Source organism: Mus caroli, chromosome 2 (genome assembly GCF_900094665.2).
Source record: "Mus caroli chromosome 2, CAROLI_EIJ_v1.1, whole genome shotgun sequence".
NCBI lineage: Eukaryota > Metazoa > Chordata > Mammalia > Rodentia > Muridae > Mus > Mus caroli.
The window spans coordinates 114,426,082-114,445,672 of NC_034571.1; the positions used below are offsets into that span (position 1 = coordinate 114,426,082).

At 47.0% G+C, this 19,591-nt stretch overlaps 1 protein-coding gene across 4 annotated transcripts in view; it reads right to left on the minus strand.

The window, feature by feature from the left end:
- The window catches only part of Frmd5 (FERM domain containing 5), a 258,036-nt gene that overhangs the window by 26,484 nt on the left and 211,961 nt on the right, over nt 1-19,591 (minus strand). For all 4 annotated transcript variants that reach the window (XM_021155309.2, XM_029473837.1, XM_021155314.2 and 1 more), the window contains exons 2-6: nt 17,470-17,574; nt 12,300-12,342; nt 11,781-11,859; nt 3,669-3,766; nt 1,131-1,254 (exon numbers count right to left, since the gene is read on the minus strand). In XM_021155309.2, the coding sequence (XP_021010968.1) occupies nt 1,131-1,254; nt 3,669-3,766; nt 11,781-11,859; nt 12,300-12,342; nt 17,470-17,574 (449 nt within the window). The remainder of the gene's footprint in view (nt 1-1,130; nt 1,255-3,668; nt 3,767-11,780; nt 11,860-12,299; nt 12,343-17,469; nt 17,575-19,591) is intronic.

The following is a 19,591-nucleotide window of genomic DNA, read 5'->3' on the forward strand; positions in this document are numbered from 1 at the left end:
AACCCTATTACAGGTTAAGAATTTGCAATACATATATTCCCATTCTTATCCACTGCCCTATTTCCAATTCTCCCATAGACACATAGAATTGGTTTACTTCCTCCCAGATCACTCTTCTGTGAGAGATTCAGGTTGTGACTACAATTTGTGACTTTCTTCTTCTTCTTCTTCTTCTTCTTTTTTTTGAGACAGGGTTTCTCTGTACAGCCCTGGCTGTCCTGGAACTCACTTTGTAGACCAGGCTGGCCTCGAACTCAGAAATCCACCTGCCTCTGCCTCCCGAGTGCTGGGATTAAAGGCGTGCGCCACCACGCCCGGCTACTTTGCTTCTTTTTAAAGTGTCATTAATTCTTTATTTAAGAAAATAATAAAGAAAAAGAAAAATAAACAAAATTCTTAAGTGTAGTTTAAATTTAATCTATCTTTTATATGTTGGTTAATACATTTTTTGGATTATTGTTAATTGTTGTAGTAGGTCCAAAGTCCTAAAAGGAAAATGAAATTGTAATATATTAAAATGGTGACCCAGCTTCTTGTTAGTTGATGGCATTCCAGTGTGCGTACCTTTGCTTCAAGTAGTTTATCTGTCTGGGAAACCTGTGCTCTCTCGTCATGCATGATGTAGAGTTCAGACACTCTATCGTTGATCTTTAAAATCGCTCTCTACAGAAAGCCTATTTCACGTGGATGAAAGGCTGCATTAATGTTGTTTATGGTTCTGCATAATATGGGTAGGCAAAGCCAGGCTGAGGAACAGTCATTGCATCTCTGGTGCAGGAGTCTCAGGGAGTGCTGAAGCTACAGTCTCTAAGCCAAAGCCCTAGCCGTAAGTCAGGGATTTACCATCTCCCATCCAGGCAACAGCCATGCCTGACCATGCTTAGCTTCCAGGATGATACAAGACAAGGCACATTCAAAATGGTTTGGCTGTAGCCTGGAGTGTCATATTTAAGCCGTAGCCTAAACTGCTCTTGGTGAGGAGTTTAGCCTCTCTAGAAGAAGGCTGTGCTCACAGTGGATCACCATTGCTGGGAGTGCCACTCTGTGTGAACAGGTACTCTCTGAGAGCAGAGGACATAGCCCAGAGCTGTGTGCTCAGTGGCCAGGGCCCCACAGGCAGTGTCACATACCTGAGTTCGGTCTTGTGAATCTCAGCAATTTTCTTTTCCAGTTTCTCTGAATGTTTCGGGAAAAATTGGAACTTGGAGCTGTAGCCTTCAGGGTGCTTTCCCGGGTCATAATCTCCAATCTCGGCTTTTCAAAGGCAGGGAAGAGAAAACAACAAGATTAGCCCACAGCTCAAAGGCCAAGGCAGACCCTGAGCTTGGCCCTTGGCTGGTAAGCAGGCAGGAGCATGGGGAGGGACGCGTGCCTTCCTTTTCCTGCTATACACTCTGGGCTGATATTTAAGTCAAAGCAGAGAGACAGTACAACTGACCCTGTTCTCGGAGGCCACAAGTAAGTCAGCAATAAAGGAGTGAAGACCTGTAGTGTGCACCTTGGCCATTCAGGAAGGCTTGGGAGCTATGCTCTGCATGGCAGCAGCACACAGTGGGCTTGGGCAAGATGACAGGAACCCCTGGGAGCCAGCTTAGATACCCAGATCCCATCCTGAATTGTTTAGTAGGCACAAGAGAAGTTGCTGACTGAATCTCCATCCCAGCTCAGCATTTAACCATCAGTCCACACAGAATAGGGTTCATCTCGGGCTCATCAGGCAGGCCTGCCGCTATGGAAATAACCTAGGGACCAAGTACGGCAGCACTGCATTCTAAGGCTGATTTCCCAGTGCTGTGCCCAGTGCAACACCCAGGAAGTTCATGTCTCCGGCAGTGGGGTCTCTGGGAGCTCATGTGAACACCGTCTCTTGTTCACCCACTCAGAAACCAGCTTTCTCCACATAAGGTGCCCCACCCGAATGGTAGCTCAGAAAAGGAAAGAGGAGCCTCCAGCAGCTTCCTGGCTGTCCCTCTCCTTCTCTTGGAGAGCCAAGTACACTTCAGCTGAGGCAGGCCGAATACTGGGAGGACGGCAAGGCACAGTCAGGGAACTCTCAGAAGCAACTAATGGGGAACCTGCCAAGAGCTTGCTGGCTGGAGGAATGTCAGACCTGTGCTAAGAGGGGCTCCGGCTCTGAGGGGGCTCTGACTCTGATGGGGCTCTGGCTCTGAGAGGGCTCTGGCTCTGGGGGGCTCCAGCTCTGAGGAGGCTCCAGCTCTGAGGGGGCTTCAGCTCTGAGAGGGCTCTGGCTCTGAGGGGCTCTGGCTCTGAGGGGCTCCAGTTCTGAGGGGGATCCAGCTCTGAGGGGTTCTGGTTCTGAGGGGGCCATCCCAGGACCAGTCCAGGACATGTAGCAGCTGGGCACAGTGCTTTCCTCTGCAATTATGGTACCTTCCAAGGTATCCAAGGGCTAGGTGTGGCAGTGGTAGATGTCTGTAGTCCCAAGTACTGGGAAGTCTGAGGCAGGAGAATCAATCACTTGAGCCCAGGAATTCAAATCCAGCCTGGACAACATTGTGATGTTATAATTCAAAAGCAAAAAACAAAACAAAACAAAAACCAAGAACCAAAAACACAGCCAAATTCCAAATCCCTTGGATATTTCTCTTGTTTAACAAAAGAAATAGCTTTCCTTCAGGGAAGAGTGACCTTGAACCTTGAGGTCATTTACTTTGATTTTATTTGAAAAGCTTCAAAGGGAAAATGTTGATGTTGGCCACCAAATACTTTTTTGAAAAAAAAAATCAATATAATTATCAGGGTGGACCCGAGGAAATGACTTTGTTAAAAAAGTTTAACATGGCAACCAGAACAGGCCAGGCTTCCTTTCAAAAAGAAAGGGGACTCTCTGGGTGCCTCAGGATGTACGAGCACTTTCTACACTCCCCATTTGACTGGTACTGGAATGGCCCCCCTCAGAGTCAGCGCCCCTGAGGGGTTTTCCCATCTTAGCACAGGTCTGACATTTCTCCTGCCAGCAAGCTCTTGGCAGGTTCTCCATTAGTTGCTTCTGAGAGTTCCCTGACTCATAATCAGGGGTTCATGTTTTTAATGGAAACTTCATGGTCTTATGTCCAAAACAATTCTGTGGTTAATGACAGTTTTAGACAGGAGGACTAGGAAAATTCTGAGGTGGCTCTTGAGTGCTCTCAGTGTTTTGTGAGAGAAGGGCCTGGCAGATGCCCCACACTTTCTTGACAGATTACCACAGCTGGTCTGGAAACCAGCAGCTAGAGGCTCAGCTCTTTCTTAGCTTCTCACTTGAGAACACTTGAAACATTGAACACTCTCAGCGGAGAGTTCTGCAAAATAGATACCAAGATCCCATCATGCCTCAGACTTCGGTGAGTTGTGGGGTGGGGGTGGGGGTGGGGTGGGGGTGGGGGCAGGTGATTCCTGATTTCTCCTCAGCATCCCAGAAACATTAGCATGCAGGGTACAGCCCAAGCCTGCAAAGGTCCAGATGACGCAGGGGGCTAGCCATGAGGCCTTGGCTGCGGCAGGGCACTGGGCTTTTGGCTCTGGATGGCCCAGGCAAAATCCTTTAACTCAAACACTGCTTCAAGTTAGAAGCTGTTTTGATCTAAGAAGTCATCATCTGTGGTAAATGGAATAATGTAATCAGGACTTAGCATGAAAAGCAAATTTATTCTGTCCAAAGTCATTACCTTGAAGGATATAGGCTGCTAACAAGGCGGCATCCGATGTTTTACAGAGAAGACGGCCGTGGTAGAGATCCCTTTTGATCTGCAGGAAGACTAAGTACCTGCGGAGACAACAGAGAACGAATTAGAAAGGATTGCTTTCCTTGCTTTAAAGACACAAATATGTAGTATAAGCCTATCAAAATCCTTGTCAGGAAATTTTTCCTACATTAAATTTTTTTTTTCATACCACAAAACAAATACATTTTCCATTTCTTCCCAGGCTCTCAGATACTTTGCTCTACACTGTTAATTGTTTAAGGTTCAGATCAAAAACTTACTTGTATGGCTCAACATAGACATATCACTTCCTGGAATAAGCATTCCCCAAGCCCCCATTCCACACTGCCTCCACAGTGCTGGGATCTGGAGGGAGCCAGCCCCTGGTGGTTTGTTACAACCAGAAAAAACCTGTGCTGTCAGAGATGGGGAAATGGGCCTGTCTCGGCCTCTAGAGTGGAATAGTGGGTGAAGGAAGAGATCAGGTGTGGTTTTCAGTAGATGTCCCCTTGCAGATTATTGGCAGAGGTCAATCAGATCTCTCCAAATGCAAATAAAAGTGAGATGTGAGTGAGGGGCTGCTGAGATGGCTTGGCGGTTAAGAACATCTACAGCTTACGACACTTGGTTCCCAGCACCCCTGTTGGGATGCTCTCAACCTGTTGATAACTCTAGTTCCGGAGTATCTGACACCGTGGTGCCCTCCTCTAGACACACACACACACACACACACACACACACACACACACACACTTTAAGATAAAGCAATTAATTAAAACTGTGAGGAGTGGTACACATGTAAGAGCATAAAAGCAGGAGCTGTGCTGACATCTCCTTAAGCATGGAATGTACATGTGAGGTAGAGGCAGGGTATCAGGAAGAGGAGCCTGTCCCTACCCCAGCTCCTCTCTGGAAGGGCAGACACACCAGAAGAAGGTGTCAGATCACACTACAGATGGTTGTGAGCCACCATGTGGTTGCTGGGAATTGAACTCAGGACCTCTAGAAGAGCAGTCGGTTCTCTTAACCACTGAGCCATCTCTCCAGCCCCTCATTTAATTCTTACCCAGCACTTTGAAAAGGACGCTATTACAACCTCTACTTTGTCCAGATTAAGCTGAGGCTTTAGTGGTTTTCTCACAGACACACAACTAAATGGCAAAGGCCAGATCCAAATCCATGACGTCGGGACTCCTGACCCTGGCTCTTTAATACTGCATCATACTGCACTCTGAGACTGTAACTGCTCTGTAGATTCTCAAACAGTTGGGTGGCCCCTGAACCACTGGGATGGTTTGGAAGTATCTTTACCAAGAGCGTGCTGACCCGATGACCACATCCTCACAAGTCTCCCAACAAGAGCAGACCCAAGGCTACAAGGCACAGTCCTTGAGTGGGTCCTCGTGGCCAGGAGACCCCTGTGGAAGATTAAAAATAAAACCTCGGGTCTTTCACACACCTGTTTCATGAAATAGTGCTTAATTCTCACCTCTTGAGTAAGTGAGGGCCTTAGTGACTTGCTGTTAGTAACAGAACAAAATGGAAGTGATCGACTCGTCATGGAGTCAACACAGCTGCTTTGTTCTTTCTCTTGCGAATGCTTACACTGTCCTACAGAAAGGCCCTTGGTGAAGAGCAGATGCTTTCTGCCAACAGTCACCTGGAGGCCTTCAGATGAGTAAAGTCCCAGACACTTCATGACTGATCCTGAACCAGAAGCTACCAGCTAAATCACCCCTGGACTCTCAACCCATACAAGTTCTGAGATGGCCAGTTACCCTAAGCTATGGTTGATGGACTTCGTTAGACACATATGACCTTAGCACTCCTGGGAGGCAAGGATTCATGGAACCATGGTGCACCCCTTAAGTTCCACTGACTTCCATCAGCAGAAGTTCGGGCCTCATTGGATAATTGGTTTCCTTTGTTTTATATTCAGCCTGAATTATGTGTCCAGTTAGTCATGTAAAAATGCCCAAAGAGAGAGAGAACTTTTGAAGGAGGCAGAGAGTGAGCTCTGGGCACCGAGAATGGAAACTCAGTCAAGATCAAGCAGCCATCCAAGGCCCTCTTGCTACTTGAAGTACAGCTCCCACCAGCAATGCTGGCATTATTTGGAGCCTACACCTTTCACCAAGCTCCTCAGGTGACTTGTACATAAGAGGCAGAATCCGAAGAAATACACAAGTATCCCTGTAACCAAAGTATCACTGTGACCCTGCCAGTATGTGGTCCCTTCCCCAAACCAAATGAAAGGGGAGGAGTTCTTCCTGGGAGTCCATAAGGGCCCTTCCTTTCCTTTACCAAACCCACTTGGCCCAAATGTTCGAGAAGAAAAACTGGTGTCATGCAGAGTGATTACTCAAGATGGATCCATCAAACCCAGCCTGTCTGCACTCTGCTTCCCACAGTGAAATGCCACACGGTGTGTGGGAGAGGCGAGCGAGTGAGCACTTCCCTGCCTATCCGTTCCAACTCCCACCTTCCACAGGTTTTGGCAGGATATGGATTGGACCTTTGCCCCCAGCCATTGCTCACTTCCTGGACTTAGATTCATAGATCACTCTTTCCCTGCTGCTCATCTGCGACTGAAATCCCACGGCAGGACATCCTGGACTAATGGAGGTGTTTCAAACAGAACCCACAAATCTGGATGGTGATTCTCTGAGTAACCGACTGAGGAACTAGGGAAGCACGTCAGAGGTGCGCCTGTGCTTTGAGAAAGCTGCCCTAGAGTTTCTGATCCTCACGGCATGCAAGGGTCCAGGCTTCCTCGCGCTGAAGACTGCTGCTTTACAGTGCTATGGGTAGGCCCGTGGCAGATTTTTCCGGTGAGCTGGAATATATACAGCTCTGTGCGACCGGGAGTTCTTGGGACTTCTGGTATTTTTAGGACAGCCATAGGGGTCTCAGGGGTGAGGTGACAGAAACTCTCAAGCAATGCCAGGGCGAATGGAGGGGAGGAAGAAAGGGCAAGTTATGCCCTAAGGAAAACCAGTCATTAGAACGAAGGAAGAGATGAGCTCACAGAATCATCCACCAACACCTTCATGAGGTCCCCTTGGAACTGTACCCCACATGACCACAACGTCATTATGCCCACACCCATGAGACTCCAGCGCACTCCCCCCACACAAGGCCTATGGGGGTTATCTTGGTGTGTGAGGCTCTGCCATCAAGACAACTGTGTGTTGCCAGGAGAGGAATCAGCCTGCCCAGTCTAGCCAAGCTCTGTTGCTCCTCAGAGCCAGAGTTACGGAGCAGAATGCCCTCAGTTCATCGCTGAGGAGACATATCCAGAAATGTGACATGACTTGGCCAGTGTTACTCATCAGTCACAGCTCAGGCCTCGCAGTCTGGGCACAGAGCTTTTTCTACCCTGCAGTCATTCATTTATCTATCAGAGGAAGAGAAGCACCGGATTGTCATCAGAGGCAATTCACAGCGGTTCAAGGAAGAAATCAGAGAAAATCTTAAAAAAAAAGGTTTATGGAAATAAGGTTCATTAATATATATTCTCTCTATCCAATATATATGTATACTAATAAATATATATATGTATGTATGTGTGTAAATGTGTGTATGTATATATAATATAATGTATATATATATGGGCTGGAGAGATGGCTCAGTGGGTAAGAATACTTGCTGCTCTTTCAGAGAATCTGAGTTCAGTTTCTAACAAGGCTGCTCATTACTGACTGTTACACCAGCTCCAGAGAGTTCAATGCCTGCTTCTGGTTTCCGTGAGCAAATACACACTCATTTCTTTTCTTTTTTATAGTTTTACTGTACATTTATTTTAAAAGAAAAAGATAACAAAAGCCAGAAAAAATACAAGTTGTCCCAACAAATAATTTCAAATCTTTGCCATGACTGATATTATAACCTTCTACATAGTTTTTTTTTTAATTAAAGTTATTTCTACATGCCTTGTATTGTGTGATTTGATTAAATGCACAAACCTTTCGTAAGCTAAAATAAAAACAAGTATTAATAAACTTTTATCTTACAGGGCAGGAAAAAGCCCAAGCAAGCTCTCTATTCCATGCCTATTTGTCAGTGTTCTTATTTTATTACTACTTATTTATGGATTAAGTCTGTACTGTATTCCATCATCTCTTAGCCTACTTCTTCCTTCTTAGAAATTATATATATATATATCCATCCATCCATCCTTGGAGTCAAAATTTATACTTCCAGAATATTCTTGACTTACTCTGATTCTGCCAGAGGATGCAGTTACACTGAAAATAAGAAAAGTAAAAACTTTTTTTCTAATCCACTCCAGGAGCTCTGTTTGTAGTCAGAGCAGCAGTACACATCAGAAAACTGCTTCTGACTGGACCCTTTCTATATACCAGGCTACTGGAGAGCTTTACGGTTTTTAGTCTTAAAATAGGAAAAAAAAATACATGTTCTAACAATTACAGGACAATTTAGCAGTTAATATGATTATACAAAAGTGCTTAATAACTCATAAAACAGACATGATGCTTGTCATTTTGTGTTGAGCATCTTCTACAGTCTAGGAGTACAGCTATAAACCTTCCAAAATCATGTCATGCTTTTAGCTCTCAAATGCACAATAGTTATGGTTCCGTTCGATATACATAAGAGTTTATAGTGAAAACAGGTGGGTGATTTTATTAATGTTAAAGAGCTAGAATAGGGTACTCTGTTCTATTGGTATCAACCCAGTGGCACTTCCAAGAGAAACTGTATGGTTCCTTTCTGCCTCTGGTTATTTCATGCCCCTAAGAATGGTGGTTGAGTGAGACCCAGGGGCAGGAAGGAATTACAGAGCAGTCTGCTGCACACACTCATTTCTAAGACAAAGATTTTATTTTCTATTTATGTGCACATTGGGGTCGGAGGACAGTTGGTTCTTTCCTTCCACCATGTGGTGCCAGGGATTGAACTCAGACCCCCAAGCCTGTCAGCAAGCGCCTTTCCCTGCTGAACCCCAAGGCTGGCCTTGAGGCAGGCCTCTCTTCTTACTGTTTTTTTTTTTTTTAAAGATTTTTATTTATTTATTATATGTAAGTACACTGTAGCTGTCCTCAGACACTCCAGAAGAGGGCGCCAGATCTCGTTAGGGATGGTTGTGAGCCACCATGTGGTTGCTGGGATTTGAACTCTGGACCTCTGGAAGAGCAGTCGGGTGCTCTTACCCACTGAGCCATCTCACCAGCCCTCTTCTTATGAAGATGCTGTACTGTCTGGGCAAACCACCTATCATGCTGAGTGCCGAGCCTGGGATTTCAGATGCCAGCGGGATGGAATTCAGCACGTCAGGGTTGCTCAACAAGCATGTTTACCCTGAGCCATCTCGCTGGCCTGTGCCTGGTTTGCTTGGTTTGCTTGGTTTGTGTATGAAGCTTTCCTTATCTCTTTCTGTCCTTCTTAAGGCCAGTTACATAACAGGTGCTAGAGCACAGAACACAGTTCACATATAAAGGAAGGGAGACCGACGGCAACGGGGAAACAAAATCTTAATGCTAGCTCCTCTTCATCCCTGAGTACACACCATGCCCCACACCCTGCTGTTGCACACGCTCTGCCTCATACAGGTGTCAAGGACCCCACCAGTAACTGCCATTTCTGTCCCATTTTCCTACACGAGGAAACTGACGGCTTCCTTGTTTACCCTGCCTCGTAACTAAAAATAATCTGAGATTTAAATCCAGTTCTTCCTGATTTCTTAGCCAGAGGTTGGCACGTAGGGCCTGCTGGTGTACTTTCTAATGGAACCAGGTTTTACTGGAACACGGCCTCGATCACTCATTCATGCATCATCTACGGCTGCTTCCGAAAGGCACTGACGGAACCGAGGAGTTGTGACAGAGACCATATGGTTCCCAAAGCCCAAAACACTCATTTTCTGTCCCCTTCCGGATAGGTTTGGCAATCCATGTTAGCCTAATGGAGGCTCAAATAATATTAATTGAAAGAATAAGTGTCTGGGGACTCCATGCGCTGATGCACATATTCATTCTACGGAATCCCTTTAGCCCCTGCCGTGTGCCAGGCCCTCTGCTTCCTGGTGAGGTGCAGCCGTGCTTACACTCCACTTCCTTCTGGGTACTTGGTCTCTCAGAGTTCACCCACCTGTGGTCCCTGGTGAAAGCAACACCTGCTGCCTACACTTTCATTGTCTTGGCCCCATCACCAGCTTCGACAAGAAAATTCATTATTTAAAAAAAAAAAGACAGATGAAATGAACCAGGATTTGGAATCTCAGTATGTGCTGTGGGGAGGTCTCAGAGGAGAAGGTGGGGTGGAGGTTTCACCCCCCTGCTCATCCCTTCCTTCCTTAGCCTCGTTCCACAGGCGTGGCTGAGATGGCAGTGAAATTTAGGAGTGAGATTGCCAGGAAAAAAAAAAAAACCAGACCCGACACACTGACAACTAAATTAGTTTGGCAGCAAGGTAGGATGATGTGACGAGGGGCTCAGAGCCAGGAAAGCATTATGGGTACTGAGTGAGGCTGGGGCAGGTACCTGCTCTTCTCAGATCAGTATGGATATGAATGAGGAACATGGAGCTAATTCCATGGCTTCACAGAATGTTCCAGAGAGGGGAAAAAAAACCTGCAAACTAGGCCAGGCACCCCTCAGTTCATACTACCGACTTACCGACGGTGCAGGAAATTGCACTCTGGGGAAGGAAGGCTGGAGAGGAAGAGTGAAAAGAGATTGTCTGAGACGTGAGTGGGGACGCATGCAGATGGCACAGATGCTGGCACGCTTGCCACTGTCCTTGAAGTCTGCTGACTTAGTGCAAGGCCTGGCCAGGATCCCAAGGCTGCATTGACATGGACCGTGTAATCAGTATGACAGGGAACACACTGACTTAGCTCAGTGCAAGGCTCCCTGGGGGCTGGAAGTGTACCCAGAAGTGTAAGACCCTTTACAGGGCATGGAGATACAAGACTGTAGTCTCAGTGCTAGGGAAATGGAGGTTTGGAGACTTGTGAGTTCAAGACCAGCTTAGGCTACATAGTGACACTCTCAGAAACAACAAAACAAAACAAACCTAGGCCCAAACTGAGCCCTGCCTGGACTTATTTATGGTCTTCAGAATCTGTGATAATAAATGCTTAGTTTATTTATATATCTAATTGTTTGGTTTTGTGGCTGGGGTCTTCATTGATCATATCTATCCACAACCACCTCCCTCCAACTTCCTCCAGTACCTCAATCCAAGACACAGTCTTACGTAAACCAGATCAACTGACCCCAAAGTTTCAGTTTTTTTTTTTTTTAATTTAAGAAGTTTTTATGTGTATAGGTGTTTTGCCTGTAAGTGTCCCTTTGTACCAGCAACCTGTTATCTGTTATGGAAGATAACAAATCAGGTTTTTTTCACTTCTATAAACACGACTGCTTGCCCCAACTGCGCAGGATATGCTTTGATCACACATAGGTGGGAGGTACGTAGGCAGGAGGTATGTCAGGATGTATGCTTACCCCTGACTGCATGAAGGCAGGAAGTATGGGTTGGGCTAACATAATTTGCAGCCATTCTCTGGGAATCCCAGGTATGGAGCTGGCCAGTAGTTAATAAAGCGTGCTGCTTCAAACCTGTCTCACAGGTCGTGGTAGTGGTCTTATTCTCGCGCAGTGCAGTTAATACATGTGCCTGTTCAAACAGCACACTAGGGTCTACCTGATTGGATTTAGTTTCACAGCGTTTCCCAGCCTGCCCTTTATGACACACCTTGGCACTTCGCAAGTCCTTTGGGCCACTGGAGACTCTTTCCAAACTTGAAATCAAGCAGCAACACCAAAACCCATCAACAGGGCCACAGTGTAGGCATGGGAAGAGAAACTGCCTTGGAGCTATTAGTTATTCCCGATCCCTTGTAGAGCAGGCAATTAGAGATGCAAAAGAAAACACGAAGTTCCTGCTGTTCCACCTCCAGAGGCAGGGAGCAAAGAAAGTGGGGGGCAATAACACACAGAAACAATTCTACCCAGAAAGCACTCCTCCAAAGAGAACTGGGTACTTCCAGATCCAAGGCTCCCACCCCGCCCAAGAGCCGAGGCGTGGGGACTGCATGTTGAGCCTCACCTGGTGATTTCCTCTTTCAGGGCGGCGGGGTCGGCAGGGTAAAACTTCACGCGGAAGCACATGGTGAACGGAGGCTGGGCTGCAGAGGAAGAGGTGTCTGTTAGGAGAGACCCTCTCAAGATGACTGGGATCCCCTCCTTCTGGCATGCACAGGCCTCCGGACCATGAGGAAAAAAAAAGTCCCTTTGTGAGGCTACACAGAAGGCTCAGCATCAGGATCGCAGGCTGAGGACCCAGGTTCAATTCTCAGTACCAACATGGTTGCTTGCGGCCATTTACAACTCTAAGTCCAGGGGACCTGATGGACCAGGGACTCTTCTAGCCTCCAGAGGCACCAGGCCTACACATGGTGTGCAGACACACATTCATGTAGGCTCAACACCCACACACATAAGATAACTTAAAACCCTTTTGTGGGTGCACTAGAACAGTAGGAAGTTACACATGCCGACCACTCCTACCCTTGGGGGTTCCTCCCATCCTCCTGAGGGTAAGCCTTAGCTCCGTTTGAATACTTACATCTCAGCTGCTTCACCACTGACTTTGTAAACTCCAACCAATGCTGAAACAGAGAGCACAAGACAAGACAACCCCTGTGAGGAGCGGTGTCACACGCAACCTGTTTTATCCTATTGAAATGGCGGGACAGAAGGCAATTTTCCTAGAAGCTTATCCATAGATGTTTGGAGAGGGAAGCCATGCTCTGAACTAAGCACCCGTGACAGACCAGCCGTGAAGGGAAAATTACCCTAGCTTCAGGTGCCACTCTCAGGCTTCTGGGAGACCCCTCCCAAACCAGGGTGCCAAAGCTCTGAAGGCTGCTCCTGGCAGGCCCATGGGCAGAGGTAATGATACATGCATGGATAGCATGCTTGGCTTGAGTGTGGAGCTGCTGGACTTAATGTCTGCTGTGCACAGTGTTAAATGCCAGTTTCCTCTGGCAAAGGAGTGGGGTGGAGGGTGTTGGTGGCAACTCTAAAAAGTACTGATAAGAAGAGATTGCAGAATGGAGGGGAAGTAGAGAAGGCTAGTATATATTTCCATTTTTGTCTGAGTAACATACGTAGCCAATGCTTGTGTCACTCAGGATTTCTTGGCACGTGGCAAGGATGGTTAAAGTCTTGGTATAATTACCTGTAACGAATGTGCAGGATAATATCCTGTCCCACATGGTTTTTTTTTTTTTTTAAATTTCATGTGTATTGCATGTATGTCTGTGTAAAGGTGTCAGTTCCTTTGGAACTAGAGTTACAGACAGTGGTGAAAGCCTGTGTGGGTGCTGGGAATTGAACCCAGGTCCTCTAGAAGAGCCGTCAGTACTCCTAAGTGCTGAGCCATCTCTCCAGCCTATCTCCCCATGGGTTTTTATAGCTAAAATATAGTCAAACTACATTTTTCATTTTCCTCTACAGCACTTAAGTTTGAGGGAAGGCAGCAATGAGACCATTCTAACCTCTCTCTTTTAAAAAGATATTTGTACAGCGTTGAGTTCCAGGACAGCCAGGGCTACACAGAGAAACCCTATCTCAGAAAAAAAAAAAAAAAAAGGTATTTGTGTGTGTGTGTGTATGTGTGTGTGTGTGTAGGCTAAAAGAGGGTGTCAGAAACCCCAAAGCTAATGTTAGTTGTTTGCTGCTGAGCTAAGAACCAAACTTGGGTCCTCTGGAAGAGCAAGAAAGTGCTATTACCAACTGGGCCATCTCTCTAGCTCCAGGTGACTGTAGATCAGTTTCCACCTCTCTGTGAGTTCTTGATAGCATTCATTACTGATACCTGACGCTCTTAGATTAGGCAAGAAACTTGTCAATTGGCAGAGAGCTAAAACTGCTATTATTTGGGGTTTGATTGCTTGGAAGTCGCTTAAAGATGCTGGCTGTAAGTTTCCAGAGGACAGCAACTGACTTGTTTACCATACTAGGGCTTAGCATGTGGGGCAACACGTAGTTGTGGAATGGGCAAAGGGCTAGGTTTCAGAGTGCCCTCTTTCCTGGCTACTTCTGCTTAGTGTAACTAACTGTCTTGGCAGAGACTTTCTTCAGCAGGAAAGCAGCCAAGGCCATGCAGACAGCATCCTGGCCTCCCTCGGTTCCCAGCTCTCACCTTCTGGGCTGGGCTGTGGGTCATGTAGTTAATGGACCCACTAAGAGCCAGGAATGTCGGCTCCACGTGGATAATCTGGGCTGACATTCTGCTCTCTTGCTTCCTCTGATACGAGCTCCCACGAGGCTGGCAACTTATTACAGCCACTCAGCGTGGTTAAGAGGCCCTTCTCACATTACACGGCCCACCGCAGCTCTGCTTCGCAGGGAAGCAGAAGTAAGAGGTGCAATTGCACAGAGGCGACTGTAGCTGCAGCTTTGCCTGGGCAGGTGCAGGAGGCCTGTCTGGTTCAAAGCATGCTAGGACTGCATAGCAAGAAGAACACAGCAAGTACTGGGGACATAGCACACAGACCTTTAGACTGACAGGTAAGAGAAATAAGATAGAAATAATAAAGGAGACAGATGATAAGATCTGACTGAGCCATGATCGCCAGAGGGCTCATGAGCTCAGTTACAAGGAGGCCCCTCCCCATGGCAGTAGCAAGAGACAGCTTTTGTTTGGACTGTGCTGAGAACTCAGGAAGGACTGAAGCGGGAGAACACCAGGAAGGCTTGGACTGCTGTCATCACAGCTCGTCTGAGGGACTTTAGAGACCCAGTGGAAAAAACACGAGACTGTCCCAGCAATGTGGTGACGCATCTTGGAGACCGAATCCCAGAATTAATAGCAAACTGAGACCATGAGGCAGGATCAGGAAAAGAGGCAAGACTCAGGGGGAGACAGGTCAAAATGTAATAATCTTCATGCTTTGAGGCTTGAAAAGGTGCAAAAAGGTCGTGGAGAGGGCAGAGGCTCAGGCTGACCTGGAAACAGAGGGCACAGCAGGAGGCAGCTCCTACAGGAGAGAAGGGTGAAGAGACGGGAGCCCCAAGACACCCAGTGAGCAAGCAATGATGAAGATCAATGTGAGCTTTGGGACCACCTTAGAGCCAAGGCAGGAGGCTTTCCTCACGCCTCTGGGATCGAGGCGCTCACTTCCTGTATCTCTGCTATGAATTAGTGGATTTAGAATAAGTCCTCATCATAGATCGTCTAAGACCTCCCATGACTCTCAGGCCTCGGTGCTCCATGTTCCTTTTCTGAGGCTCAGAATCACCCCCACTTGGGCTACTTTGTGATTTCAGCCTGATACCTCAGAAATCACAGACAGTCCTGGGCTCCAGACCGGCCTTGCTACTTACCCTGGCTGGACAACCTGCCTTAATCTGTTATTCATTTGGAGTCTACTCATTGGTCTTAAGGGTTGCTTAATGGAGCACATGTTGAGCTCTTGATTCAGCACCAGGTACCACTTGGTGCTGTAGATGTAGACTGTCAGCTTAGCTTACAGCAGACTCTCTGTAAAGGGGTATGTCCCTTCTTTCCCAGTCTTCTCTTGTTTACCCTTCTTTAATCTGGATCAACTCCACAGTCATCCTTTTCTCTTCAAGCACATCCTACCCTAACTGAGAAAACGATCAACAGGACACATTTGTCCCTTGCCTTTTTATACCACCAGCTCTGGGGGGAGATGAAGAGATCTTGGGTTATATATACCACTCCCCAAGAGAGAGCACTTACAAACACTGGGGGCAAAAGAAAAGCCAATACCCCAAACTCCCTCCACTTCCTGGAGAATGGGCACATACTGTAGTCAAGACAGTTTGGTTTCTTGCTCTCTGGGCACTTAGTGATTATATGCTAAGGTCCAGAGCTAAGGGCAGCATGCCAATAGGGCAGAGCAAGGGGCAGACTTTGAGGATAAGTCCCCATGATGCTGTTCACAGCTCTGCCAGACTGGGAGAGGCAAGATAAAAACATGAAGAGTGGGGACTAGGCTAGTCAGAGGAAAAGGGCGTGGTAGGCATCTTAAAGAGTCTTTTCTAAAACTCACGTCTTTAGTACACAACCCTAAACAGGATCCAGAGGACAAAGTGGCTCAGACAACCAAAAGATGAACAGCATCTGACTGTGGCACGGTGAAGGGCGTATCCACTCTCCCTCAGCACCTGTCATTCTGGGTAGTGCTGGGATGCTGCTGTGGTTCCCGAGACCCACCATGAAGGCAGAGACAGCCCTGTCTGGGACTGTGGGGGAAATCTTGGACCTAGGAAAGGAGGCCCTACAGGATTTGTGAAGCGCTGTAGGATTCATGATGATGTTTGTGGAGACTGGAGCGCAGGTGGTAAGTGAGCAGGAGCGCGCAGCCTGCACGTGTCTGCATATTTTCCCACTTCCTAGGGATGCCAAACAGCACACCCTCCCAGTCAGCAGAGGGACGATGAATCACCTGCATTTCTGCAGGTGTCTGCAGGCTGGGAAGATGAAGGTGAGCATCAAGACACCACAAACCGTCAACTCATCCCTTCAGCAAACGCTTGCTTAGTGTCAACTGCTCTCCAGGCCCTGCACTGGCTCCATGGTAGACAGTGACAGATGAGGTACAGTCTGTCTGTCTGTCCCCTCTTGGAACTTAAACTTCTGTGGGGACAAAGGCTGTCAGCACAGTGCAGGAAGTGGTATGATGGGTAGGTATTAAAGGACATAGTGGGCCATAGCGGGATATATGGCAACATTGAGGGAGACTTCCTAGAGGAAGCAAAAAGCCAGGAAAGACCTTAAATATGAAAAGAAGGTAGCTTTGGGGCTGGAGGGATGGCTCAGTGTTTACGAGTGCTTGTTGCTCTTGGAGAGGACCCAGGTTCAGTTCCAAACACCCTGGTCAGGAAGCTCACAACTGTCTGTAACTCCAACTCCTGGGGATTCAACATGCTCTCTGGCTGCTGAGAGCAACAGCAAACACACGGCACGCATCCATGTACACACACAAACATATGCATCAATAAAATAAAAATCCATCTTCAAAAAACAAAAACAAACCAGAAAACAAACCAAACCAAAAGGAAGCCAGGAGGAAGAAAAGGAGAGGCATGCTCCAGGGAGAGAACGGAGGGACTGGAGGTCTGAAGAGGGAGACAGACACATCTGGGGAGTCATAATATCTGGTTGATCACAGAAGGGAGGGGGCAGGCTGGTAAGGTGATACTGGAGATGATGTAGGGGCTCGAGGGGAATGGATTTGTTTCTATCTGAGATGCTGGTCTTGGTGAAGGCCCATAGTCCACAGCTGCCTTCCTTTACTGCACAGACCAGGGAAAGAGCCAAAGGCTTTGCAAGGTGCTAAAGGGCTCGTCAGTTTGGCTCTCTGTCCTGCCTAGACTAGACTGGCATTGCCCAGTGATGCTCTACCTAACCAGAACAAGATCCCTGAAATATAGACTAGAAAGGGAGCAAGAGATGCCCTCTCTGTGCACTGGGCTCTAGGACCTCAACACTGACCTCCATAGGTTATCAGCTACACCTCTAGCAGGCACCCATGGCAAATTGCTTAAGCTCTTGGGCTGCCTTTTTAGCATCTCCGAAATGCCAGGTTCCCTCAGCCGAACTCTGGTTCAGGTGATGTTCAGGCTCAGTGCAATGACACCAACGAAAGGGCCTGGGTGGTCCCTGACTCCTGAGGCTAAACTTTGCAAGGGAGTCACATACAGCCAAGGATTCAGGCCTATTTACTAACCCTGTACTGTCTGTGCTTTGTATTTTGACTTACCCGCTGCTTATCTGGGTCCACAAAACGAATCCCAAAGTAGTCTTTCTCAAGTAGGTTCAGGTGGTGGCAAAGGAGGTCAAACAGGTACTGGCCTTTGGCATCTCTCTGCAAAGAAAGCAAGCTCCATTGAGAAATATGTATTCCTCAGGGTGACGTGTTTGTATGTGTGTGTGATAAGAGGTGTAAGAATGTGTGTGTACACATATGAATTTTATGCAATTCTTTTGAATTGTGTATGTATGTATGTATGTATGTATATATATGTATATATATATATATGTGCATGTGTGCACGTGTGTGTGTGTATGCACACATGGAGGCTAGCAGTCAATGTGGACTGCATTCCTTTTGAAACCAGACCTCTCACTAACCTTGAAGCTCACTGACTCCGCCAGACTGGCTGGACAGCACGCTTCTCCAGCACCGCCAAGCCTGGCTTTTGATTTTGTTTTTTATAATTATAAAGGATGATTTATGAATTGCATGTGGTTATGACAGTAGTCCACACCCATAACTGTCCTTGACACTATGATGTCTCACATAGTCTCTGGCATTCTGAGGGGTTTAGCACCTGGGAGACACTCAACAACATTCCAGCACACGGTATCAGAGCTCATCCACAGGGCATCAGAGTTCATCCCCTGTTCTTCATGCCCACTGCCAGTTCCACAGGTCAAACCACACCTCTCCTGCAGCTGGACTAGTGCCTGAGCCTTCGAGGACATTCTCCATTTCCATTCGCACCCTGCTCAGTCCTTCCCCACACCGTTACCAGACTGATCCAACTTAGATAGGATGCCTTTTGCTTGTTGAACAGGTGATACAGGCACAGTATAAGCCATTCACATGTGCAGAATAATATGCTACTAAGTTAGTCTCCTTCCCCTCCTCACTGCACACAGTCTTCCTAGGAGCATCTTGTAAACAGACTGTTATGTAATAGTCTAAACGCAGGTACATATATATATATATATATATATATATATATATATATATATGCAGGGATGCTGCCTCTTTTTAAAATATATGAATATATACATATATATTAAAATATATATAGTGTGTGCATACTGCTGTGGATGTATGGAGGTCAGATGACAACTTCCAGGAGACGGTTCTCTTTTCCCACCACATGAACCCAGGAATTGAAACTTGGCTCATCAATCAGGCTTAGTGGCAGGCACCCTTATCCGTTGAGCCATCTTNTTAGCCTTTTTTTTTTTTTTTTTTTGGTTTTTTTTGAGACAGGGTTTCTCTGTATGGCCCTGGCTGTCCTGGAACTCACTTTGTAGACCAGGNTGGCCCCGAACTCAGAAATCCGCCTGCCTCTGCCTCCCGAGTGCTGGGATTAAAGGCGTGCGCCATCACGCCCGGCTTTGTTAGCCTTTAAAATACATTTATAACACATTTCCCCTAGTATTGAGGATGCAGGGATTCACAAGGGCTCTTCCCCGAGCTTCAGTCTAAACCCCCACACTTTTACATACTGTTTCTTGGTTTGTTTTTTGTTTTGTCTTCTACTGGAGCTGCCTGGCAAATCCTTCTATAGTAGTGCATGTAGCTCTGTCTCAGAGTTTTAAACTACTGTAGATAGTCTAATGAACCTAATGTTATTTACCCAGGTCCACATTAATGGAATCTGTTTCCAATCTATTAGCAGCAATGTGGCAGTGATCTTTAATTACATCACTCACGTCTGCTTAACACAATCAGTGTCTCCCCACGCGTTTGGAATAAAGTCCTAACACTGGTCAGGGCTGTAATGTCCTACACAGCCTGGCTCTTGCCCTCTTTCTGAACTCATCATTCTCTGTCTGCCATTCCGGCCTTTCTGCTCCTGAACAAGCTAAGGCTCTCCTGCGACTGTGCATTCCTGCCTGGAACACAATTCCTGGGGCTCCTCTTGCCCTGCTTCTGAAATCCCAGTGCCAAAACCCCTCTGCACAGGTCTTCCCCCTATAGAATGGCTAGCCTCCCCAACTCCGCACCTCGCTTCCCCGTTTCTGTCCTTCATGACATTTAACAACATTCAGTTACCTTGCTGACCTCTCCCCATGTTTCTCTCTCACCGTCTCCTTCTGAGGAGCCTTCCCCAGAACTTAGCACAAGGTCTTATACAAGA